General features: G+C 39.4%; 1 protein-coding gene across 4 annotated transcripts in view; it reads left to right on the top strand.

Annotated features, from left to right (window-relative positions):
- Positions 1-27,591, top strand: part of LOC110055160 (uncharacterized) — a 105,484-nt gene that overhangs the window by 28,453 nt on the left and 49,440 nt on the right. For all 4 annotated transcript variants that reach the window (XM_089286673.1, XM_020761531.2, XM_089286672.1 and 1 more), the window contains exons 4-5: positions 10,233-10,332; positions 26,569-26,787. In XM_089286673.1, the coding sequence (XP_089142799.1) occupies positions 10,233-10,332; positions 26,569-26,787 (319 nt within the window). The remainder of the gene's footprint in view (positions 1-10,232; positions 10,333-26,568; positions 26,788-27,591) is intronic.

Below are 27,591 nucleotides of genomic sequence, written 5' to 3'. Positions count from 1 at the left end.
TTTGAGGAATTTTCGAAAGGTTTATTGTTTTAATCAAAACAATAATTCCAGCTGAAGACCATGCGAATATTCACATGAAATATCGTTGAGAATAATGAACTTTCAAGAGAAAGAGTTCGCAGTGTAGTGAAAAGTCGCTTGAAAATTCGCTCTATAAACAATGTCCGAAAACAGATATAAACATCCTTCTGTACATGTATTTCAAAATTCAAACTTACCCAGTTCATCAACTCTCCTGAGACTTCATCTCCATGCTCACAGTGTGATGCAAATGGTCACGTAAACATGGCAACCATTGTTTATATCCATGCATTCGAAGATCGATCGTCAGTTACTCCTGAGCAATCATGCCCTCCGTATCAAACTACTCACAAACTTGAATTGAGTCTCTATAGACAAAATCTTCATCCAGCAGAGATGTTTAAGTTGTTTAAAGGAGAAGATTTGAAAGTCAGTTTTAACAACTGTCACACGTGTAATCAAGAAACTGAAACTCACTGGATCCATGAAGAAAGGCACGAAAAGCGACTACTTTGAATGATTATAACCAGTAACTTGCCTTTCATCACCCACATAAAACTCCCTTTTAAATTAAAAAGCTTGTAGACATGAACTAGTGTACAGTTAAAAACGTCTGAACTGGAAAAGAAAAGTTTTTGTTTCACCCCAATTATGTTTCGTTCACCTGTTACAAACACACTCAACTCATTGAAGACTGGGACCTACCTTCCTTACATGGATGACAAACAATGGAATGAAATCCAAATGGCATCAGTTCATGGGTGAGGGAATTCAAAGGCACTTCTTGACGTTACTGGTGCACGCTAGGCATTCATTTACAAGAGCAGAGGTTAACACCGTGCCTCCACGGGAGACTTGACATGTTAAGTTGTTTTTGAATGATAAACAGCAAAGGAAAGTTGAAGGACTTGACGAGAGAGGAAAGTGTAAGCTTAGATCGAACGTTATTGTCAATCAAAATGGTAAGGGCATCACACTGTTGATTTCTTCATAGACAAACTGTCAATCAAATAAACATTAAGCTTAAACGTGAAGCTTATAGGTTTTTTGAATATCTTGTGAATTCTTTGGATTAGTTTCATTCAGGTTGTGTTGACACTCAGCTTAATTGCTTAAAGTGCCACTCACCCCCAATTTCTTTTCCTTTAATAAAATCTACTAGTTTCCCTGATTACTTCTGCGAAAAAATTATCTCGATTGATAAAATCCCCGCGTTTCCACAGGCGTTTAAACACGAAATTTCTATGTTCACGACCTCGCAAAGTGGGATCTGGGTCAGGCTACTAGTGACGTCACTTCGGGAACCGGGCCAAAACACTCAAGAGACTTTTGACTGAACTTTTAGGGCAATCAAAACATTTTCGGGTTATTTGTGATTCATATTTTATCAAGACTGGACAAGAACTTTAAGTGAAAGAACTGTATCATCTAGCATTACAATTCGGAGTCTAGCAACGATTCGGACAGCTGCGAAGTACATATTTTTTCCCATTTTGAAGTGCGTGTCACCAGTCGAGGTGGCCACGTTGTATAATTATATTTAGGCTGGGATCGACAATTTGCCGGTCCATTTGGGTCATAAAGGTACAAACAATGACTGAGGAGTTAGCTTACAGCTCTTAAAGAGTTATAAAGATGTCAATGAACATGAAGAGTTGGTAATTTGACTTTACGGAACGTGCAAATTTCGGAGTGTCAAAACACTTTTACATTCAAATATTAATTTCCCCCGAAATGCAAGTTAAAATGCGATGCAGTCGTACTCCACTCTTGCCTACTTCTCCAGATCAATGATTGAAAATAGTTTTAACATAAGAGATAAGCAGATGTCGGCAAACAATATTTGAAGGTGAGGTAACTTTTCACTTCGTTATTGTCAACCGACCGTAGTATATGCATATTCAATTACTGTGTCAAACACAAGCTACGCAAATTTGCATATTCCGCACTAGTGAAATCATGAAAAATCCTTCGACAAGATCTTGAAAAGAGGGTCAGTGTACTTTCAGTTGAATGAATACATTTCTACTTCAGTGTTATTTTGAATGAAATGTCCATTTTACGCACGTTAATAACCTGGGAGTCCTTGACTTGTTAGTTTGTGTTTCGGTTGACTGACAAGCGCATTCTTCTTTCAGCACAACAAACTCCGTTGGTAGCTATAGAGTCTAATCTTAATCATTTGTTTCGCTTTCCTCATATATTTATAAATGCCTGACGCATTCTAAGTTTGTAATTTAGATGTATTTCGTTCCTCAAAGGCGAAGCTCAAAGAGCAAAACAATTCTGTATTCGGAATGGCCATTGAGAAACACGGCCAGATTACAGGCGACCTCCGGCGTGCGTGTGGTTTTATTAAAATCCACAAATACATAGCTAGTTCACCAGTTTGAAGCCTCAACAATCTTCTTCATGTCGTTGTAGAACGTAGGTTTCATTTATTATTCATTTAGACAAGTCTCTATTTCAAAACGCAATGCGTTTAATTTACCGTGTAATTTCGTCACCTACAGTTTTGTCTGGAACTCGGAGGATCGTTTGCACTCGAAATGGTCAGATGGCTTCCAGCTTATCCCAAATTCCTGTCTTATGCAGTACCTTGACAATTTCAAGCTTTCCACTAGAGATAGAGAAGAATATACAGGCCATGAAAATGTCTAGGTTTTTACAGTAGTGGCGAACCCGAGATCGAAGAAATCCTCAATGGCTCCCCGGCTTAAGCTTTGCACAGATCAGCCCACTTCTTTGGTCTTTTTCTCGTTTCTGGTAGAGTTTCATCGAGATAGAGGTATTGAATGAAGAGGAATACTCTATTCTACGCATCCTGTATTGCTACAGCCTCTAAGAACATATCTTCCTTGCATTCTGCAAGGATTTTGACACACACTATCACATGTTCGCATACATTCTTCTCAGAAAGAAAATTTTGTTATTCCCAAAGTGACGTCAAAAGCCAACTCGTCCCATTCTCCACTTTTCCTCGGTCGTGAACATGGAAAAGGGCAAATTTACAAACTTTAAAAATTCATAGAAAATTAATGAAAATAGCTACAACGATCATTTTTTCGCAGTGGTGATCAGGAGAAAAAGGAAATTTATATTAGCGATAAAAATTTTGGGGGTTAGTGGCACTTTAAGCTTGATTGTTTTAAAGGTAATCAAAGTGCTGTTTGTACAATGTTGTCCCTTCCATTCATTCATAAATACCATACGCTTGCCAACACTCAAATATTATTTTGGGATTGTGATTCTCTGTTTAGCTATGCAAATTTTTGTTTCATTACTGGCAAAATCTCATCAAAGTATCGTTCTTAGATTAGCAAATTTTTGTATCACTCAATGAAATTTCTTTGAAATATCGCCTGATAAATCACGATTCTTCACTTGAAATTTCTATGATATTTTGCATGAACAATAGCCGAAGTTCATTGTTTGCATTCTTTTTGCACAGTATGTAATGACCATCGTTGGGTAGATTTTACTACTGATAGCTGGTAGATTTTGGTCACATGCAAAGCAATGAGTTGAGAGTGTCTCAAATTTCATTCACGAACAAAATAACTTTACAGATATAGATACTGATGAGGCCTTCAGCTTTTTTGTTGGTACATAATTATTGTCCTCGTCTGTTTTTTAACAGTAAATTTTATCGGTTGGTTCTAAATGTAAATTAGATACTGGGTTTGTGCTTTAAGTTACATTTACAGCTTGATGGAAATAAAGCAGACCGCAAAATGTGTGTTTTGATGTCCCGGAGTCCAACAGTGTCTAAGTTCCTTGGAAACAACACGTTACTTGACAGTAGAATGAAAAGTATTGTTTTGGCATCTTGTTTGTTGATTTCTGTGCAGTGAAAGTGAAAGAAACAACAAATATCTTGACATCTTTAGAGCAATACCTTTGAAATATATGCCAACAAAGAGAGATGTTCTGTGACAAGAGTGTGACAGTTAGGTAAATCTAAAGCGTCATGAAAAGCTGAATCTGATTGGATTCCCTTTGCTGTACAGAAAACCTCTGCTGTTCAAAAGGCTGAATAGTTTTGGATTGTGAATTGAAAACTTCTCCCGTCCTAACAGATGAAAATTCTTTTTGAATAGATGGCAGCAGTTGATTGAACTGCTGAATATTTTTCTGAATGGATAACCCCAGCCGTTTGAATGGCATACCCATCGATCTTGAATGCATGACACTGACAAACAGCAAGCAAACAATTTTTAGCTGTTCAAACAGATACCTGTTGGTGTATGTTTTCGTGTGAGTGGTCATAATGAAAAAGAGATGAAAAATCTTAGATTTACAGTTGAGGATTTGATTGTTTATTCAAGAATGAACGTGACAGTCTCAACATGACATGACCAGTCAACATGACCAGTCAACATGACCAGCGAGTGAAGTGTTTGGCCGGTCAAGTCACCATTCTGGTCAGACATTGGCAGCATTGTGTAGTTCAACACAGAGTCCAAGGATTAGTTGAAATAACAACAATTTCCCAAATCCTATTGGCAAAATTGGCAAACATCCTTGCCGTGAATAAAATTCACAATTCCATCCCTTTGCTAATTGAAGGGGTGAGTGCAAAACCATGCTAAATGATGATTTGGGTGAAAAAAAATTTTTGCAAAAGAGCTAGAATTTTTGCATGTGGTCTTCAGTGTAATAGAAAAATGTTGTCCTGTATTTTTCCTGCTGGTTTTTGCTTCATTTATAAAGATGCTGCTAGGAAAACTGAGTGGTTTTTTTGCATACGCGATATCTCACAAACAAAGCGAAGCTTAGCAGAAAAACTATGGGACATTGCTAAACATACCTTAACAAAACTGCATGCAAAATTTGGAGCATTTTCGACCAAGTTCACTTTTGATTAAAATACCTAACGCCCTTTTCCCACCGAGGCCTTCAAATAAACGGAGCCGGGCCTTAGTTACGATAAACAGAGCCGATCCTTTGTTATACTAGCCAAGCCAAGCCTTTGTCAAAGTCTCGCCTCGGTTTATCATAACAAAGGATCGGCCTGCCGCGACCGCAAGGACTTTGATTTCACTCAGAAAGCAGCAAAATGTCAATTTCACGCAACATATAAGCTCAAAAATGTTGATTTTAGGTCAAAAAAGGTTTAAATGTTGATTTTGCGTTAACACGTGATGGCAAGGACGTTGGTTTCACTTAGAAACCAGCAAAATGTCAATTTCACGTAGCGTGTAAGCTCAACGATGTTGATTTCGGGTCTAAATAGGTTAAAATGTTGATTTCACATTAATGCTTGACGGCAAGAATGTTAATTTCACTTAGAAAAGAGCGAAATGGTAATTTCATGCAACGTATAAGCTCAATGATGTTGATTTCAAGTCTAAATAGGTTAAAATGCTGATTTGACATTAACGCGTGACAGCAAGGATGTTGGTTTCACTTAGAAAACAGCAAAATGGCAGGAGCCCATGATGGGCTCCTGAAAATGGTAATTTCACACAACGTATAAGCTCAAAAATGCTGATTTCAGGTCAAAAAAGGTGTAAATAAAAAAAAAAAATTTCAATAACCACTTTTCCAAATACGGCAACATCTTAAATGGCTAAAAATCACGAGATAAATACATAGTTTTTGACAAACGTGATGGTAGCTTTATGTCACAAACCGCCATGACTTCGAAGTTCAAAATGCGCTGGTACCTCTTATGCCTGATGAGGATAACAACTTTGGTGGCTGTTTAGTTTTGGATTTAAGAATTTGATGACTTCACGTGAAAACGCTTTATAAATAAGGCTGACAGATTAACCCTTCTGCGCAGCATGCGGGTCTCCATACATCTGCATGTCTGCTGATCTCAGAAGCTCAAAACACCACAAATCATGTCAATTTGAAATAAAGTCAATGCAACCTGGATCACAGATGTATGTTACAATTATAATGTTTAAACAATCTAGTTACCAGTTCGAGAAATGTCCGCAGAATGTGATCATAATGCATGCCGGGAAGGGTCTACATCTCGTGCGCGGTAAAACATGGCGGTTGATACAAGACAACTTTTTTAAGTCTAAAACCAGTTCTCGCTTTCCAAACTTTGACGCTAGCAACGCTTGGCAATTGGGCCACAACTCACCAGAGGGTATTTTTCTTGGGCAAGAACTGCTCTTGGACTTTGCTGCCTGGCTCGATCTGACTTAGAACGCCGATAACATGATATACAGTATATCAACTGCCTTCAAAGTTTCAGAACACATTTTGATTCTTTAAAATGTGCTGATGACTTACAGGTTTATCGAGACTTTATGATGCCTCTCAACTACCAGGCAGGCATACAAGGTACTTTAACACAATGCTTAAGATATTAGTTGACAGAGCTCTAATGCGGCACATCTCTTTTTTGTTTGATGTATTTCATTTGACGCTCGATCAATTCACGTGTTGTGTTCATGTCACAATAACTGATGTAAACAATCTGTTCCCGGATTTCCGCTCTATATATGCTGTGAGATTTGATTTTGACTTCATACACTATAAACAGTCTGCCTGTTTGCTGTTCATCAAATAAACTCCTAAAGACATGGCTAGGAAAAGCCAAGTATTTTTGCATACAATATAACTCGAAAACAAAGCAAAAACCAGCGACAAAAATACAGGGCTGCGTTTTTCTATTACATTGAAGACCACATGCAAAATTCAAGCCCTTTCTCGAAAATTTTTTTTTTCACCCAAATCGCCACTTAGCATGGTTTTGCACTCACCCCTTCAATTGGTGCTTAAATTGTCAACACCGTCGAATGTTTTGAGGAACTTTTGTTACGGCTTTGTCCAGATCTTGATATTTCACAAACCTTTCAGTGCACAAAAAAATCAACCTCAAAATGAGCCATCTCGATCATCACGTCACCAAGTGACAAGCAGATTATTGGCAACATTTTACAGGCTCACATTCTCCATTCTTAGAAACCAATCACTGTGTCTGTTAGATTAGAAAACCCTTGGGAAGTCGTTAGGAGCCAATCAGCTTTCCAGTCCAGATTCTGGAATAGACAGATATTAACTGGCTTGGCATTGCCTCCAGAGGTTTTTCGCACAGGTCTCAATAGAGACATGACTGACACCGGAACCTGCGTCTGGCACCCAGGGTAGCAGCGAACCAATGAGGAAATGAAATGAGACCACGGACTTTGTTGTGATACTTTATTTATGTAAAAGGAAAGATATCAACAGAAGTTGCCTCATGGAAATATTATATTAATTCCATTGATTCATCTGCAGCTCTCTTTCATTACGAAAGCACAAATGAACTTGGGGGTTGAGGGGGTCGAAACCAAGTGTTTTCTGTAAAACTGAATTCAAGGAAAATGTATCCATTTTGTAAACTTTAGGGGTAAAGAATCAACAGTAAGAATAGACACATCAGCTCATTGCTTTTGTTAGATGCACCAGACATGGAAAGGGTCTCATATACCAAGTACATCAGATGCTAAAACTTTAAATGCAATTAATTTCACAAAGTTTTTCGACACTAACCCTTGTTAATAAGTGTACAGTGGCATTCAACAAAATCAGTTATGGGTGCAAAAAATGCACTGGAATAAACTTAAAGGCACCCTGAGTTTAAAATTTTGTGAGGAAGCACCCCCTTCCCCTGTGCAGAAGCGGGGGTACATTAATTTATTGCGTCATATTTTATCTTGGTGTATCATTGAGAGTGTTGTGAATAGTTTGTTACATTACATAGAAGAAAACAGTAATGTTTATCATCCATTTGTTATCCATTACCTTTTCATGCAAAATGTTTTTGTAGAAATGCTTTGTATAAAAAGTAGTTTCATTTTAGCAAGTGAAAATTATTGTTTAAGGGGATGGGATGGTGTGGTGTGGAGTGTAGTATAGTGGAATGGAAAATAATTGGTAAAAATTTTAAAGGTAAATTTAAACTTTTCGTAAGGTAAATTTAAACTTTTCGAACTGTACCCATTTTATCGTCTTTTTTTCTTTCTTTTTTTTATTGGAATAGGCTTCCTTGCCGATTGTTTCTCATGTAAAATTCACACCCGTTTCAGTTTTACAAATAAAATTAATTGTGCACTGTGATGTCAGCAAATTAGCACTAAGGTCTAGACTTTCTATTTTGAATATAAACAAAACAATTCTTTCTCTTTGCAAATGGGAGCTGCAAAGAACTAACTAACTATTTCGCGCACTCGCTCATGTGCGTGCACTAATGACTCTAAAATTGTGTGTGGTAGGGATGCGCAATGCAATACTAATGAATCACTTTAATAAGTTTGAGAGGACTTGGTGTTAAAATGAATGCAAAAACACTAGCGTGTGGAACATGATAAATCATTACCCTATTGAGCCACCTTAAGTTAAGTTAATGAGGGATGTGAACTCTGCTAAGAGAACTGATGTGGACTCATTCTTTTTGGACAATCGTCGTCATGAATTTGCTTGGATCTCTTGCATCTCAAAATCAAGTTTTTAATTTCTTCACTGTCATTTGTCGTTACAGGGAGGATTTTCCCTCAAGACACTTTTAGCAGCTGTACATCTCTCATCAACTTAGCTTTGTTTGCTTTGTATGATTTTCAGCTTGGTACATTCGTGATGTTACACTTTTGATGAACTGGTATTTGCTGCTCGTAGAGAACTGTTCCATGGACTTCAATTGACCTTCAAGTTGATCGACAGCATCTCTTCACACTAATTTAGGTGCAGTCAACTGGCTGAAATATTTGTGGTGTCTTTCCTTTATTCCGCAATACGTGTTCTTGTTGCATTTCATTAAGGAGCATGGTTTCAGTGCAGAGTTGCGATGACCTCGATGATGGCAGTCACCACAAATGCTTTTCCCTCTCCTACAGGAGGCAGTTCTTCTACTAGAATGTTCATGGAATCAATCCTCATTTGAACTTCCCTTCTTTTTGTGTTTTAAGCTGCCTCTGTAGCGTCTTTTCCTGCTCCTTGAAGGCCCGAAGAACATCCTGGTAATCAAGAAAGGTTGTATCATTTCAGGATATTCTTTTGCGGCACAATAAATATTTTCACACGGTCTGATGCTTATGTGGCTTGTTTTTCTCTCTCAACAACTGTTGTGTGACTTTGCGATAAGATAGCTCATCAGCCTATTCAAGTGCCAAAGTGTATCAGCTTGAAGAAGCGCAAAAATTTTTGTCTGGGGATGAAATTTTAATGCTTGGATTGGATTTCAGTTCGAAAAAGTTCTAGCTAGTTCTCCTGCTCTCACTATCTGGGATTCTTCTTCCAATGCGACTTATGTTTCTTCACTGTTATTTGCATAGCATGGAGAGTTTGTCCTCAAGTTCAGGTTTTTCTTGCGGTGGATTCCACACCCACAGTTGTGAGCAGGCTCACGTTGGAGCACAAGTGCGCGGCTCTGATCTCTGCAAATTTTTCATTCCCACCCGCGAACCGCAGAAAAAAATAAGCCAACTAATTTTCACCAGAAGTATGAACTTTGGCAGCTCAGATTTCCGGGAAAATTGTAAATCTTTCTCATAACAACATGCAGACGCGATATCCGTTGTTGGTAAAGTTTTGCCAAAGAAAAACCATCAAAGTTTATGTCTAGCAAGGACATACACTTGATTCCAAGTGATCTTGCTTTGGCAGTCTGGTCTTTAGTGATGCTGATAAACAGACAAACTCCTTTGTGTTGTTATGTTGCTGGCTTGCAATCATGTATGTTTGTAATATTTAACTCTTCCCATATGCAGTCAGCAACACAACAAGTATGTCTTGATTCATTAACATACTTTCAATTGCTATTTCCTGTTCCATTTAACCAGAAATAGACTGGAACTTTGTTAAAACATCAGTAATACATGCACTCAACTCTTCTTCTGACTTCAAATGTGGACGACTTATTTTTTATTGTGAGAATGTGCAGTAAATTACTGACTCCATGGGCAGCTAATTGCTCCTCCTCAAACATAATAGATTTACAATTTTGCATATCATTTGCATAATCTGCACCACAGCTAAAACCCTATAGATTGCTTACGTAATCTCCATGTAAAAAGGCACTTGGGGACCAAAGATTTGTCGCCTGCTGGCAACCAGGTGCGAAATTCTGGTCACCAATACAAGCTTTTTGGTCCTATTGATGACCAGTCATTTTCAATTTCAAACCCTGTTTAATGTACACAGTACATCTTGAATCTATGACCATTAGGGAAAGTCACCAATTAAAAAATAATCATGCTTGCTATTTGCAGGATGTGGAAAGTGTTGCTGAACCTGTGGAAGAGAGTAAACAAAAGATTCAGGGGCATGTTATGGATGAGTGTGGTACTGAAGAAAATATGGAAACAAAAGGTAAAAGGGTTTCTCTGTGCTCTTTTGTAAACATCATTACTAGAAATTGAAGAAATGTGTGACTTCTAAGTTAACCCTCTTTTGGAGTAGCTCTAGTGCTGGTGTACTAGACATTCCAACAGTTGACAAAAACGGATTGTTTCTTACGTGTGTTAACTGTTACTACGTAGCTGCAGGCTTGTTTCCACACCATTCTCACTTCTGATTATTCAGAAGTATTGTTATAGGTGCGAATTTCAGTCAGTCACCCGATCACTTCCTGTTAACCTTAGGATTGCTAGGGATGTAGATTTGCCGTCGGATCTCTGATGTGAATGATGAAATAATCAGGGCTGTCAATGAGATTTGAAGTAGGCGGAGATATTTTGAAAGTAGACAGCTATGGGGGCCAAAGCCCCCCCCTCTCCACAGGTGAGGGGTCTGGGGGCTGCTGAGGCCCCCAGCAGGGTACAGGGGCAGAGCGCCATTGGGGGTCCAGGGGGAAAAGCCCCCAGAAGGAAAATGAATTTAACGTTTTGGCATTGCCAAGAATTGCCTTTCCTCAGAGAAATTCTAGCAAGTCTCGCTTCTTGAAAAGAATAGTATCAATGATCAATCAGTTGTTTTACTTAGTTACTCTAAGTAAGTTTTGAAGTAGATGGCTGATAAAAAATAGTAGGCATGCATGTGGCTTGTCAGTCACGTGCAATGTCACACTGAAATGTTATGTAACAACAGAGAGGAGTCCTGGTAACCACTCAGTACACAGTGTGGACTTTATGATGTATTGAGATATCTACTTTGTCATTACTTTTCTTGGAAGAAAAGCCTGCAATTTGGAAGTAAGATGCTTTACTTTTCGCATTTTTACCAGGGAAATGAATATGCTGGTCAGATTTGTTCGGTTTCTAAACTTTTGGTGTCATTTTGTGAGTGAAGTAGCCGGTGATTTTCGTCAGAGTAGCTGGCAATGATCGCTGGCTGCCGGCCACTAATAACAGCCCTGAATAATGGACTTTGTTTTTCAAATGTGCTACCCTGCTACCCTTAACTTGTATACGTGTAAATCCGTTAAAACCTTCGCCACCTTCTGGTGATCTGAAATGAAATGAAGTCACCACTAATTTATGCACTGAACTAGATAACCTATAGGGGTATTTTGTGGGTAGTGTTTAGTAGCCTTATAAAAGCATATAAAGGTCATTCCACATGAGAACAAAGAAAAAGACCATTATTAAAATAAACTATTCAAGGATTTTAAGTGCAGAGCCATAATGCACAAGGACTGAAGTTTCAAAAAACGTCATGACCTAGTGCAGATTGCATCATGCACTACTGAGGGGGGTACCCAAAGTAAGTGACTACTAAAAGACTCCTATATAGGTATAATGGATGCAATCATCTTTTAATCATAACTCAGACAACTGAGTTTACTAAAGATCAAGTGTAACGTTAAATGTTTAGTTCAACTAAAGGTCTCCATTAAGATCAACCAAAGTATTTTCATTTTACAGTTTTTCAGAAAAATGTGCAACTGTCAAAAATATCGTCCATGAAAATTCAAGTGATTTTTTTCACGTTTTTTTTCTCTCATGGCTTTTATATAAGCCTGATATAACAAATAACATAGGTGCTTTTTTGTTTGACTGAGTAACAAATATCTGTGACAACAAAACTTATCAGTTCCGAAAGTTCACTCAAAAAGCTTGATGTTAAGGTTGTCATGAATGTTACATCATGGACGTCACATTTATGGATGTTACATCATGGACAAGATTAAACACATGAAGCTTGGTAATAATTGGCCTAAAAGCCTGGTTCTAATAGTTAATTTTGTTATTCAACAAAAATTGAGGACTTAGAATTCAAAACAATGTTAAGTTAACCCATTGACGCCTGAATGAAATTGCCCGCGACCCACCCCTAATTCCCTGGCGTTTTATGGAATATTTCTGAGCGAGCGAAAGCACAAAAATAAACCATATGCGCAGTGACCACAGACACAAGATCAGGTTTCAAGACATCGTTTATTTAAAGTTGAATAACTGAAGGGTTAAAATATTAAAAAATATTAGCAAAAAGAACTCAACCTAATGTGTAAAACTCATGAGAAAACAAGAAATTACATTATTTCTTTACCGCGCGACAAAATGTCCCGCAGAAGCTGAGAAAATTGACTTTGCGAAAATGAGTTAATTATTGACTTCGGAGGACAAAAATGAAACCAAATACAACAGAATTGAATTTCTTGTATTATAACGGCTAACATTTGAGAAAACAACGAAAAATAAAAGCGAAGAACTCATGTAAAAATCAATCTGAAAACAAGACATCAAGTAATTTCTTCGCCGCACGACGAAAATATTACGGCGCTGCGAAAGAAAGATGAAAGTTGTAAATCAAAAACACGACAAAAACAAGCGAATTACTTTTAACTTACACCTTTTCACGTTCTTGTTGTTACTATTTGTCTTAATTAGCATTTTTGCCTACTTATTATTCAACTTGCTTTGTAATCATTCATTCAACTGAAGATGACAGAAGCTCTGTCGAAACATGTCTTGCAAACTTAAAAAATTGGTCGTTTTCCTTAAAATATTTACATGTCTGCTGCTATCTAGACACTTTGAGATCAGTCGTAATCCAACTGTGTTAAATCAGTGGCCATTTAGTTCTTTTCTCAGCGGTTCTGTAGTAGCTGAATAAGACTCCAAAAAATATTTGAACGAAGCGAATAAACTAAATAAACAAAGCGCCTGGAGGTCCCCGTAAATTAAATATGCAGAAATCCAGCGTGCAAGTTACTGTTCACTTTTAAAACCTAAAATTCCCAAATACAGGGAACCAAATGAAAGAAATGCGAAAGGAAGTTCAATAACAATAAATTTTTATTCAAGCTGAGACGAAGAAACCTATTTAAAAGTAAAAAATTGTTCAAAATCTCGCAGATGTGCTTCGCTGCATGACCGCATGTTCAAATTATTCATCACGCTAACGCGAAACCTTGAGTTTTTGCCGACCGCTTTTGCAGTCATTTTAATGCCCGTGGCTTTACCAATCGTTCCAAAAGTTGAAATCAACTTCGAAGTAATAATGTACATTACCATTTTTGTTTCTGAAGTCCGAAAAGCCACTTTCAACCTGCGATCTGTCGTCGAAACTTACTTGAAAGCGCTCCGATCTTGATGTTTTCTCGGCGGTTGTAGGAAGAAAAACTTCTTCACCAGAAAGTTTTGAGGACTCTGTACTCCTTGATCCTCCATTCTGAGGCCACCTGAACATTGATTTGTATTTTTCCTTTCTATTTTAAAGCCCAAAGCAGTAATTTATCCATCTTAGGAATGAAAACAAGACCTTGGAAGTTTTTTAGATTTGGCCTGCAACGCGCCATGATTACCTGCACTTTTCGAGCACGCGATTTTAAGAAGAAAAACCGTCTTTCTAGGACCCCTAAAGTCCTGTGAAAATATGCTCAGAAAGTCCATTCTGATTGGTTTATTTGTCCTCAAGAACAATAGAACAATAGGAGAACCAAAAAGTCTTCAGGGAGGGTAGGAAAGGCAATTGTCCCCATGTGGTTTTTTTCGGGTGGTTACGGGCAGCACAGGGAAATGGAGGAGTTTTTCGCACGGGCGGTTACGGGCGGCACAGGCGTCAATGGGTTAATAATTAACCCATTGATTCCCGGAGCTTTTTGTCAAAAATGCATTTTTTGGACATTTTGTTACCTTTCAGCCTGGATATGGGCGAAATTAGCTCCAATCTTCTCAAAAAGGTGTTTGCAACTTGACAGCATGCCTTTCTTTCCACTAGCATCATGTTTTATGACATTTTTTGCTTGGGCATGCACAGAAATCAAAATTTGGTGGTTTTTTCAGCTTTTCAGTTTTCTAAATTTTTTTTTGCCTTTCCTTTTTTAAACTTGGAAAATATTGTATTTTCCAAGGTGTAGTGGTGGGACAATTTCACTCCATCACTCCTTCACAAGGTCACTTCCTGTTAGACATTTGGAATCCCAGGGGGGAGGGGACTCCCATATGAGAAGGTCAGGGATGCTCGTTGGAAAATTTGAATTTAACTCCGAAAGAAGGCTAATGTGGGCATTGCTCGAGCGTCATTAGACCCCGAAAAGATATCACTTAAAACGGAATAGGTTCGATCACTAGCCACTGTTCAAGGATCCCGTGCGCACTTGTAGACCCAACTTGCGTACTGGAGAGATCAGTGGAAAACAAATGAGAGCGTTTCTTTTATTATCACTTCTTTGAGTACACCCTGAAGGATACTTTGACAGCTAAGAATGGTGACATTTCGTCATCAATACCGTAAGTGAGACCAGAATCCTTGATTTGTACCCAAGACGACGAACATTCCGACCTTTTCATATAGGAGTACCCCCGGGTTTCGAACATCGCACAGTCCAAGGCCAATTTTACAGTTGATTGCACTGTGTCAAGTTATACTAGCTATTCTCTGAATTTCTGACGTAAGTGCTCAATATCTACATTAGCCTGCAGAGCAGGCGAGATTTTTTCAAGTGAGCGCTCACATCGTAAAAAGTTTAGCTGCCATCTTGATTTTTTCATGCAGTGGAAGACTGGGGAGAGAAAGAAAGTTTTACCAAGGGGGTGAATGATAGGCAAGAGGAAGGATAGGGGAGGGGTGGAGCGAAGAAAATCTCGCCTGCCCGAGGTCATTGTTCTTTTAGGAAACTCCGTTCGCCCACGAACGGAGTTTCTGATTGGTGCGGCTTGATCCTGCCTGTCAATTGTCTGTCAGTCAGTTTGGTTTCGTTCGTGCGGGTAAGAAACATGGCAAACTCTGTCGAAAGTGATGTTGTTAGTTTCGATTCCGCTCTCGAGGAATCTCTCAAGCGCTTATGTGAACTTGGAATGTCTTGCGAATTACGAATGGAGCAAAAAGACGCAATTTCCACACTGGTATCCGGAAAAGATCTGTTGGCAGTGCTACCCACTGGCTTTGGGAAAAGCTTAATATTTACATAAAATGGGGTTGACTATCCTACATGACTTCTACGGTTCGTGACATTTGCACATTTGCCGTTCTCTGTTCGGTCACTCGACCTTTCTTGTCGCTTCACTCGTGTTCATGAAGGGCACTTCATGTTGTGTAATAAGGAGGAATTTTAAGCGGAGTTGAGCCGTTAGATCGTCCTATGGCAAAATTTTATAAGTCAAAGGTCTGCATGGTTTACGCTGTTATCTGCATGTCCACTCGTTGAGTTTGACACCTCTGTAATTTGCCATGTGTTTATGCATTGTTTAGGCTCATTTCTATTGTAAGATATGCTTTTAAGTCTCCATGAATTTGCTTTTGAGGGACAAAATATGAAATTTACCGTGAACATGTTGCTTACTTGCATTCTATATTGTGACACCGGGCCCGCCTGTGACTAGAACTGTTTACAAGCACAGTAGGTAGATCCTTATCACGGATATCATATTTGCTCTCGTACGATTTCCTTCGGAGACGCTGTAGCTTTACTTTGAGAAAGCTATACGTTTGTCTAGAGACATTCTTATGTTTCTTGCAGCTATCTGATCGAACTTATGTTTCTCTTGCTCGATGTATAGGTTTATTCCTCCTTTGGTTGTTCTGGCACCACATGATTCAAGTGTAGCTGTTTACGCGCAAGTCCCGTTAACTGTTTTGCGTGTTTTATATGCCATTGTTCGGCTTAGTTCAGGCAAGACCATGGTTTCGATCCTCCATGTGGATCTCATCAGTTGCCGGTATTTCTAAAATACTCTGTATGTCTGAAGTCGCTAGCGCAACACGTACCTCTGTGAGAATGCAAGACATCCTGCGGCTTGGCACAAACTTCTCGTGGTGTGTACCCTTGTGAGACTTCCGGTGTCGAGAAAACCTCATTTTGATTGGTTACCCGCTCATTTCCGGAAATGCAGTGAAGCGCAACTAATCAGGAGGTGTTTCACATTTTAACGGGCTTTTCGGGCAGGCGTCTTCTCATTTTTCCCCTCCCCCATCCCCCACCGTCTAACATGGCGGTCTAACATGGCAGTCTAAAAAGGCGGTCGCAAGGTTGTAACGCTAACTCGCCCTAATAAGACGCCTGCACTGCAGGCTATATCTACATTGAATAGATTCCATATCTACATTGAATAGATTTTCACACAAACGTTTTTATAAATAGAAGCTAATTATACAAATAGCTCATTTCCCGAAGGTGTCTGCTTGTGGAGGTTTAACTGTACTCGATTGCCGAAAACTGAGGAGATACTGAAAATCAAAAAATTGATGAGTTCTATGAATTTTCAAATTATGATTCAAGCCATGATTAAAAGTTTTGGAAGATCAACAGACAAGAGAATTGAGGAGAACTCGAACAATGCGTTTCGCTGTTATTTATACAGTGTTGTAAATAAATACTTCAAACATGAACACAGACTTGGCGAAATGATTTGAACAAAAAAGTTGATAAATTGAAAAATAAAGACATCACACAAGACTGGGAGTTCAGCAGTCACTATTATCACCTTGGAAAGGAAAGAAAAAAAAGAAAAAGAAAAAAAAAAGCAAGTTATTACAACACGGGGCACTCGGATTTGGTCACCCATCCAAGCAGGAGCCCTGCCAAACAGGGCTTAACTTTGTTGAGCGGACAAGACGTGGTGCTGTCTTTGTGGTACTATGACTCTATGTTGAATAATTTTTTTATTCAGTAAATGGTTTGAACCCAGGAGTATCAGTAGTTCGTGTAGTGTGATTGTCCGGATGAGTGTAGTTCTGAATTTATCGTCAATTTTGTCTTTGTGAACGGCGGTAAAGGTGTCGTCAACGTAGTGTAACCAAAGCGGTATCGTTTGTCGGCAAGTTGCAAGGGCGCGTTCCTCCACGTGTTGCATCACAATTTCTGTGACAAAAACAGAAACAGGCGACCCCATTGCTGTTCCATGCAACTGTTTGTAGTGTTTACCGTTGTACTGAAAGTAAGTCGATGTAAGGCAAAGGTTCAGTAAGTCCATGATGTCTTCTGTAGGTAACGGTAGTTTAACAGTAGATTGTTGTATAGCAGTCTCAGTACACTGTAATGCCAATTGAAGTGGAATACTGGTGAACAGTGATTTCAGTGATTTTTCGAAGAAAATGGAAAACTTCCTTTTCTAGACTGTTTGGTAAGCCGCGACAACAACGAACTACGAACAACAGTGTACAGAAAACCGACGCATAGCGACAGATTACTAAACGAATCATCCTACAACCCGACTTCACACAAAGCCACGACTATAAAGACTTTGACGAGACGAGCGCAACTACTTTGTGACACACCGGACAGCTTACGTGACGAAAACAGATACCTTGAACGTGTTTTTCACAAAAACAACTACAACGCTGACTTTATTAGACGAAACATTTACCGACCTACAGACAGACAGGGAGCAGTTTACAAGATGAAATGCTCCGACTGCCAGGCTTCCTACATTGGTGAGACTGGCAGAAACCTTAACATGAGACTGACAGAACACAAACGAGCCACGAGAAATGGTGATGCCAACAATCACGTTGCTGTACGTCATCAACTGACAAACCACAACGTTGACTGGGACTCTGCTCAGTGCTTAACCTACAGTACAAACTATTTTCAACGACTGACTCTGGAAAGCTGGTACACTAACCTAGAACAAATGCCTCTTAACAGATGTCAACAACTACCGGCGCCTTACAAACGACTTATCCACGACAGAAACAAAACCGACAAACGGACTTCCAACAGACCGACTTAACAATACACGGACCAAAAACCGACCTATTTGACTAACAATAGACGGATCGAAACCCACCAATGACTGATGACAAACTTTACACGAGTCTTTCAGCCAATACCATCATGGCTATACTGACCAATCACGTTCAACGGACCAGACTGATAACATCATCGACTGACAAACACTATTCACTTGACTCTGAAGATGACTTCCGCTCAGGTTGTCGAAACGTCAGTCACCAACAACAGTTCTTTTCAGAACTACACTCACCCGGACAATCACACTACATGAACTAATTTTTTTATTCTCTCTCGAAAGGTAACAATGAAAGAAAAAAAATCACTGATATCACCTGGGAAAATGAAGAACGAAAAAATAGGAATGAAAATGAGAATCCAATTGTACTTACTTTGCTGATCAGACAAAAAGCCATATAATTGTCTCGAACGAGAATCATCAATAACTTCATGAATTCCTCACATATTCTTTTACCGTTGCGTTTTTGCCAGTGGGCTTTAAATTTAACTTAACCTACTGATTAAAACCTCAAGTCAGTGGCATCAAAATTGTTACTGTTTACAGATGATCCATTTTCCAAGTTGAGTGGCTCATAGCCACTTTGATCTCCTTTTCTAAGCTTTTTGCAGCTGTGATTGACCAGCTCCCAGTTCAAAAAGTTCTAAGACAGCATCTTCGAGACAGGCAATTGTGACAATGGAGTAGCTAAGTTTAGTTGCAAGAAATTCTGCTGCAAGTTTTTCACTCAATTTCTGAGCATTTTTGTGCATATTACAGGCTCCATTGAGCTGATCACTTGATGATATGGTTATCATTGGAAAGATCTTTTACTCCTGGAGAACTAGATGGTGCCAATTTTGGTCAAAAGAGATGACATCAGAGGTGGAACAAAGGCCAATGCTTGTCACAGTGGGTTACAGGTGGCACAGGAGTCAATGGGTTAATGTCCTAGTTTGCTAAAACTTCTTGTTACAGCTTTGGTTAAGGTTACAGTATACCTTCTGGTCGGCAATTTTCTTCAAATTTGGATTTTTGGGCCAAAGTAGTGGTCGAGGAAGAATCTCTAATTTCTGAAAAATTTTTTTAAAAAGACTAAATATTGGTGGAGAAATGGCAGTTTTACATTTTTGCCGGAAGTAAAAGTTTACCTCTAGATTGACAGTCCTATGGCACATATGCAGTCAACAGAGACGATTTTCGTGGGAATTACCTAAAGGGGGATTCATGCTGACGTCATTGTTTACATTTTTGCTTATTTGCATACGGCAACATGTTAGATATGAATTGACCTTAGGCAGCTAAAGAGTTAGTGAAACTTAATACATGGTGAAATGTTTAGCTCTTTGGGTGTAATATTCAAGGAGATATTGTCTTTCGAAAACTACAAAATTTCTGGGTGGCAAGAGCACTAATGAGCTCATACATTCTTTGTAAAATTTTGAGTTTTCAGACCTGTTTTGCACAAAAAGTATTCAATACACCAGGCTCATATTCATTGGCAGAGTTTATGGTACTATGATCTTTCAATATTCAGAACTGATTTATTTGTAGCTCCAACAGAAACTGAATTGCTTATGCTAAGGAGGCAAATATTGTAAACAAGGATTCCCCTATATGGATGTCACGAATTTACCACTCAGTTGATTAGCATTGTTGTTCTGACTACCAAGTATTTTGGTATTAGGTGTAATTCTATTAACCTATAAGTAAACATAGACTACGTTAAAAACAAGGACCAGTTTGAAAAAGCGAAAACAGCGAAGAACGAATGGAAATACATCAATAAGTGAAGAAGTGAAAGTCTGCCACGCGGATGAAGCTATAGCTATTGTATAAGGCAGGCAAAAAAATTGAGGTGAGAGAAAAGAAAGGTTCTGTAAAAATTTAGGAACTTGACAGCAGTAAAAGGGATGTTGACAGAGACCCTGATGAATCCGATATGGATGAATCGTTGGACTCATTGAGACCCATTGAAATATTATCCATGCTCAGTTCACCACGCACAGTTGCTCTGCTGCACTTTCTTTTATTTGTTTTCTTCACCAGCCACTCTAGCATTCATATCCTTTTTCGTCTTCCCCATTTTGCCAGAGTGACCAGCTTCAAGAAAAACTGGGCTACAGAAAAATTAGCTCTCCACCTTTGGCACCTTGAATGCATTGCGAAACTCAAGGGGTTTTTGGAGATTCGTGTATGAATTTCACCAGGAGGTTAACTGTAGTAAACTTTCCCTGCACTGAAAATGTTCTGTAACTTTTTACTGCAATTGAATATGGCAAAACATAGACTTGTTTTTCAAGCACTTTGGGCCCTGAAACTGAAGAAAAAATGAAACTGGCAAAAAACAAAATGCGCTTTGACTTGTAGCTTTCGAAAGGTGATTCGGGCGCTCGCATTTAGTGGTCATGAAAAATTTGACAATTCATTTTATTTCAAAATTAGTGGTATAGTTTGATAGCCAGCTGTATAAGGTTTAATTTGATATAGGGGTTTAGGTACCTACCACTTAAACTGCACACGCTACAGCGCTTGCACGTGAGACACCCCTGAAAGTATACGGGAACCTTAAATATTGATACTTTAAAAGCAATGAACGGAACAAAAAATGTATATTTTTTTCGATTTTAGCAGTGCTTTTGACAGGCAATGGATTAAGACAATTAAAGAACAAAGAACTTTATAAGGCGGTCAGCTGTGACACAATAACTGCCTCATTCCCAAGAGTTCCTCCTTGACTGGAGTGAGGCTTGCCCATCAGAGTGGATGCCCATGGTGTTGTGGGCCTATACATAGCTCTCGAAAATCTGAACTCAACCAAATCATTAACCAGTATAGCAAGCGTTTCCATGATAAAGTGCAAACAACTAAAGTCTGCTCACACAAAACTACACATATGGGTGAGAGCGAAAAAAATGGAGTGGGAGGTAGCTTTGTCAATATATATTTTTTTTTCTAGACCCAATTTTCACGTAGCCAGAATGTTCAGTGTTTGTACAAGAATGCTGGCTACTTGTGCTTGCTACACAAGCTACCTAACCATCAAGCACTACGCTCCTTGTTTCAAGCTCTTTACCGACAAGGCACAACAGCGCCTGCCAACAGCGCGTAGAAACAAGGCAATGAATACATTTTGTTTCAGTTCTTGAATTTCAAATGACTTACATCAGTAAGAATTGAATCAGGCAAAGGCCTTTACATTCAGAAGTAGATTCACAGAGCTCTTTAACCGCGCAGCCATGGGCCGAGCGCGGTTCATGTTCTACCCTTGGTTTATTATTTTTTTTTATTTTTTTTTTTGTCGGAGACCAGACGCAGATCTCCACTCGGCCAACTTTGAATTACACAATCTGTAATGTTTACTCGCCAAACCTTGTTTCTTCAGGGTCAACAGAAATCTCAGATTACAAAATCACGCCGAACCTACGCGTTGCAAAAAAATCTCTTCAAAACCCTGACATCGAAGCGATATATCACTTTAGCGTTAATAGCTACCACACATCGGCAGAAGGTAAATCTATTCCTTAACAATCCAGCTTTATTGTGCTAAAATTTCAGCGAAATCGAACAAAACCAGAATTAATTAGAATTTTTTTTGTGACCTCACTCCCCAGACTTGACCTAACAAAGGGAGCAACGGTCGCCCATAGCAACTGAAAAACACGAACATAACAAAGCCGACGTTTCAGCCAAAAAACTCCAGAATTATCGCCTGAGAGCTTAAACTTGAATGGCAACATCTTTTTTGAACTTTTTTCAACTCATTTAGACGAAAGAATGACCTCGGCGGGCTACAAAAATGACCAAGAGAAAAAACAGAACAAGACAGCAGAACAAACCGATAATATTTCACCGCATGGCTTTCGGCATGAAAACGAAAATACAGCTTACTTCTGGAAAAATTCAGTCTTAGAAGCCACCAACTGGTCCCATATTACTTTCTGTATCCTTACAAATGTCCTGACTTCCATCTCCGAAAGACTTTGCCCCAATTTTGAGCAAATAAACATTTCGCCGACAGCGACCACCATTACGGTGGCTTGCATACTAAATTAGCTAACTTGACAAAATTCTCCCGAGGGGGGAGGATGTGACGAAAAGAGCTGAAAAATGGCCTGTAATTGGCTAATGATGAGATCTTCCCACTGTCCAAATTTGGTGAGAATCGAAAGTAACGCCAATTTTCTGTCACATTTTCAATCTGTAGCCACTGGAGTGACCAAAGTCGATACATCGGTCGGGATAGAGTTTCATTATTAGATTACATGACTTGTGTGACTACTTTGCTAGCCCTTTACTCGTGGAAAGCACCAATCAAATTTAATCATGTCTATAAAGAAAGAAAGCTGTTGTTAATAGTGTTATTATCATGTGGTTCATATCGTTCATGACCATACATATCCCGAAGAAAGTTCTAGATTAGGACCATTACGTCATCGGAGATTTGTCAACGGCTACCACTGATGGTGCAATAATACAGTTTGTGTTGATCAAGTGATGTGATGTCTACAGTAAGAAAAGAATCATCAATGACTGCTTTGAAATGTGCACTACATTCCGACGGTAGTGCTAAGCAAACAGTTAAATTTTAAAGGCGCGGTTATAAGATCTAAAAGATCTTCTTGTTGATTGAGTTCTCCTAAACTTAACGAGTGTTTCGTTAACTCAGTAGAAACCCAGAGAAAATGTGTTCAAGATTGTTCTTTTAGAAAACACTATATCTCTTCTTTTTTTTCAATGCCATCACTACATCAAGTGCTCTTGCTAGTTTTGTGCTTCTTACAAGTTATAGATTGAAGTATAGCTTTTAGCATGTACACTCTTCCAGGGTTTTTTCTAAATACATGTCATTTGCTGCAGCTGCCTGAAAAATGCAAAGGCCTGTCAGAGCCACAGGTGGAAAATTAGTAATTAAAAATTAGATTGATTTTGTACACCAAAATATTACATTCATAGTAAGGTGCAACATTGTCATTTTTAGTGGAAATCACTGTTAAGGTTAGAATATTGGGAAAGATACCTCAAGTAACCGAAATGCTAGTTCCTGATAAAAAAAAAACGTGATGACATACTAACAGACTGTGACTGAATCTGGTAGACTTTTCATTGTTAAACTCATCACAAATAGATGAGCTTGGGAACTGGTGCCTGAAAGGTTAGCGGGGAGCAGAAGCCCTATGTGGAAGGGGAGGTATCCATGGCAACCCTGGAAATGGGAACCATCCCCAAAAGCAGCTGATAACTGGCACCGTCACACTGAATGAATCAGTGGAAACAACTTACCTGACCCATACTTACCTAGAGACCAGCAACATAGAGGGAGGAATGGGAAGGGGCGAGAATCCGCAAAGATTCGCCAAAATACAAAGCAAATGATCCGCAACGATGAGCTGGCAGCACAGTACGTGCAATGCAATGTGACACAACAGCCCTGCAAATCTCCAAAGGGCTGCCCCACAAGTCACATACTGTAAAAGGGGAAACCGCTGACTGCATTGGTTTGAGTCTAACTTTGCCTAAATCATATTTAGCCACATTTAAACTCATCACGAATAGATGAGCTTGGGAACTGGTGCCTGAAAGGTTAGCGGGGAGCAGAAGCCGTACGTGGAAGTGGGGGTATCCATGGCAACCCTGGAAGCGGGAACCACCCAAAGGAAACGTTTCTCCAGGTGCTTGGAGAATGGAGGGACCCGAGAACAGGGTGACCTGGAACCTCTAATCCCCAAATAGACCCCAGCACCTAGCCCCACACAGATAAAGCGAGAAAAGGAGCAGCACACACCTGACCGTGCAGACGTCCACCTGATACTGCAGGTCCAAGAAGCTGAAGGCGCTCTGAAGCAGAAGCAAGATGCGGGCATTAAGAGGCGAAGCAGGTGACCAGCAAAGCCTAAGCCAGTGTTGAGCACAATGGCACAGGAACTGTGAAGGGTATCTGGCTGGGGGGCAAGTTCGCTGTGGTGCTGGGCAAATGGCCTGACAATAGCCCGATGATCTAGTAGTCCACAGCCAGCAGAAGTGGACGCAGCCCTAGTTGGAGATTGATGGCCACTGAGAAGACGCCAGCTCAGTGGAGAGGGCTGCTGAAGACTCTGACGGGGTCCTGATGTAAAGCTGATAGGCGGAGCTTGACCAGCAACCCAAGGCTTGTATTAGGTGATCAGGAACTCCATTGTGTGCCGCCACAGTGGCAGCCCTGATGCGGAAACTGTGGCTAGAGAAGTTGCCTGGAATGTTCGTGGAGGCCAGGATCTGCCAAAGCCAGTTGAGTGCAGAAAGAGATAAACTGTGCTTGGGCTGATGCATAAGATCGACGTGTAGAGGGGGCAAGGCCTTGGGTCAAGAAGGAGTTGCACTGCTGTTCTAAGGCGGAGATATCAAATCTGCCAGGAGTTCAAGGGGTACCAATGTGGGAAGAGGCTGCGCATCCGGGGGCAAGTGCCGAAATTCCTGCCAATTGAAACAAGATAAGGCATCAGCTAATTGATTGTTAACACCAGGTACATGTTGGGACAAAAAGGAGAAACTGTGATGCGCAGCGGAAAATAACAGACTGTGCAGCAACTGTATTAGGCAAGGCACTCTTGACGTTCTGGTATTTAAGATGTGGACTACTGCATTGTTGTTAGAGCAGAACAGGACATATTTCTTGACCCAGAAATGTCCCCAGACATGAGCTGCGAGAACTATAGGGAAGAGCTCCTTGTAGGCAATAGACTGCGGCTGCTGGGATGGAGCCCAGGAGCCAGCAAACCAGTGGCCCTTCATGTACGCTCCATAGCCGATCGAGCCTGCAACATCGGACGACACTTCAACATCAGCCTTGGGCAGCAGTCCTGGGAAGAGCCAGAAGCTAACACCATGCCAATCCTCCAAGAACTGGTGCCACCATAGACGATCCAGATGAAATCATATTTAGCCACATTTAACTCCATTAACTTCGTGTAGGGGTAGCTAGGGGTGTATATGAACTCCCTTGCAGGGTAGGCGAGGCAAGTGGCCCTTCGAAAATACTAAGAAATTGCCTTTTGCCCACTCTCCAGAGATTTCTTTGGTACCTATTGTGTTTTGGTCCTTTGCATATTATAGGGGATAGGGAAAAGTTTTGTTTTATGATTGCAACATCAAAAATGAAGATGGCATCGTGTGTCATGGTTTTCTTCTAGACGGCAATATTCTGTACTTAGAACAAAAGCACACCTTTAAAGAGATCAAACTGGTAAGGAATAGACATCAAGAAGACTCGACCTATGGTTAAGAGGTTGATAATGATGTAGAAGCAATGATATTGTCCTGTGGGTTGCAAGAAGGTCTGAATCAAAGGTGTTCCTGAATACTTGTAAACCAAAACCACACTAGGGAACACTGTGGACAAGTTTAAAATGGACTTTCTTGTGTACAGTATGGAAATATCGCTAGTTCAACTCAATGTATCCCTTATTAAAATCAGCATTCTCTTCTGGAGGAATTGTTTTGGTGTTATTTTATTTATATAAATGTTTCAGCTGACTTTTATGTCCTCAACAGATCAACAAGAACAATTATTTGTAAAGCACAGAATAAAACATAATTTTGGAGAACACTTATATCCAAGTCACTATTTTTCGTGAACAGGTCATAGAGTCCTAAAGTGTGACGTCACAAAAGAATAAATTTGAGAAATTATGGGATTTGGTGCCATTTTCGAATAGAGCGTCCTTAAAAAAGGGTCCTTGCCAAAAATTAGCTCTTAATTGTAATTCCCAGCCAAAATATAAAGGATGAAAATTTGGTACTGCCCCAAATAAATCTCTCTAATTTTGAGTCAGTTCTAAACTGAAGGAAGTGAAACAAATTTTGAAGGGTTTGTATGGGATGCTATCAAACTTTGATCCCGTATATCTCTATCGGGAATTGCAATTCAGAGCTAATTTTTGGGATGAGGGCATCTTTTAGGATCCTCTATAAGAATATGACATCATATCCCATAATTTCAAAAATTTTATTTTTGTGACATTATCCCTTTAGGACTATTTACCTATTTGTTATTATGCAGCATTATAAATATTAGCCTCATTGCTGCCATTAAGTGAAGTTTGCTGACTTCGTACTTTCTGTTCGGAACTGCTTGTTTTCAATTGTTTACTGGAGGAAATAAGTAATTACTTAGGCAGAATATAACTTCCCTTTTCTTTGTTTTCCTCTTCCTTGTTGAGTTCACTATGATTGATTGGCAAGGAGGAGTATGTTGGAACTACAATCCTGGACTAAAGTAGTTTGGACGGTTGAGCTGGATCACATATTCCCCATCCCTCCTAATCAATGTCGGAAAATGTGGCATTTTTCTCAAAAAAAGGGAAATAATCACCTGATTATCAACATTGTAAGTGCGGTAGGGGAGAAGTTATTTCGTGTCCCAACTTTTTTGTCTGTATATTTGGCTAAGCGCTATCTGTATATCAGTTAATTAAACTCAGCCAACTAACTGTTAACATGATGTTTCAATCTGCAGGTACAGATGAAACATTAATAGAGACTTTAGTGGAAAACAAAGCAGCCTGTGTGGAAGAGGCAGAGGCAGCCAGCAAATATGTTGTCAGTGAGGATATGGAAGTGATTGATGATCTGGAAGAGGGTAGTGAGGGTGCCAGTAATGATAGTGGAGATTTTAGTGATGCAGATGGAGGAACAGCTACACCCTCTTCATCAGGCACTTCAAAATCAGAATCAGGTAGAGTGCTGTTTATGTTTATGTTTTTTTACTGTATGTGTACAAACCATGGCTGCAGTTACTTATAGTCCTGTACATATAAGAAAAAAGACCTTTGCCTAGTTCCTAGGTCACCTACCCGAAAATTTGGTGCAGTCAGTCCCTTTTAAATTAAATGGTCCCAGAAGAAAGTGAGACAATGCGAAAGTGAGGGACTTTTCTCATCTGATTGGTTTTCATTGTCTGGGTGGTGCCGGTTTCAGTAAATGCAGTGTAAAGCTCTCAAAACCAGAAGGGTAGAAGTAAACCAGTTGTAATCACTCATAAAAAAGGTTCAACATTATATTGTGCTATTGATGATGTTTAACTGTGTCATTTGCCACAACAGCAAGCAAAATTTTGATTTTTAACCAGGCATCTGTTTTATAGTTTGAAGCAGAGTTCCCTCTCATCAAGTGTTATTTGCGATCTGTTGAAGTTAATATCATTGAAAAAATCTCAGATTTTAGTGGTACCGTTCATATTTTTTATCTGCACAACTGTAGTCAACATTTTGGAAATCACACAGGAAGAATATACATCATTCCAATCCTTCGCAAAAATTACTGCTTGTTGTTGTTATTTAAAATATCTAACTGGAACTTATTCAGCTGTGACCTAAAACCTTCTGGAATGTCCTATTTCTCAGGTAATATTTAATTTTAGAAACCTTGCAACAATGCTATTTAATTCTTTGGGGAATTTCTGGAAATTCCATGTGTACTTGTATACATGTAAGAGCATGAGTTTAGTCCATAAGAGAGCAATGAAAAATGTAATGAAGCT

This window comes from Orbicella faveolata, unplaced genomic scaffold (genome assembly GCF_042242905.1).
Source record: "Orbicella faveolata isolate gen_17 unplaced genomic scaffold, um_ofav_v1 contig_14, whole genome shotgun sequence".
Lineage (NCBI taxonomy): Eukaryota > Metazoa > Cnidaria > Anthozoa > Scleractinia > Merulinidae > Orbicella > Orbicella faveolata.
Note: the sequence above shows the minus strand (reverse complement) of the source record. Positions and strands in the feature narration are given on the sequence as shown.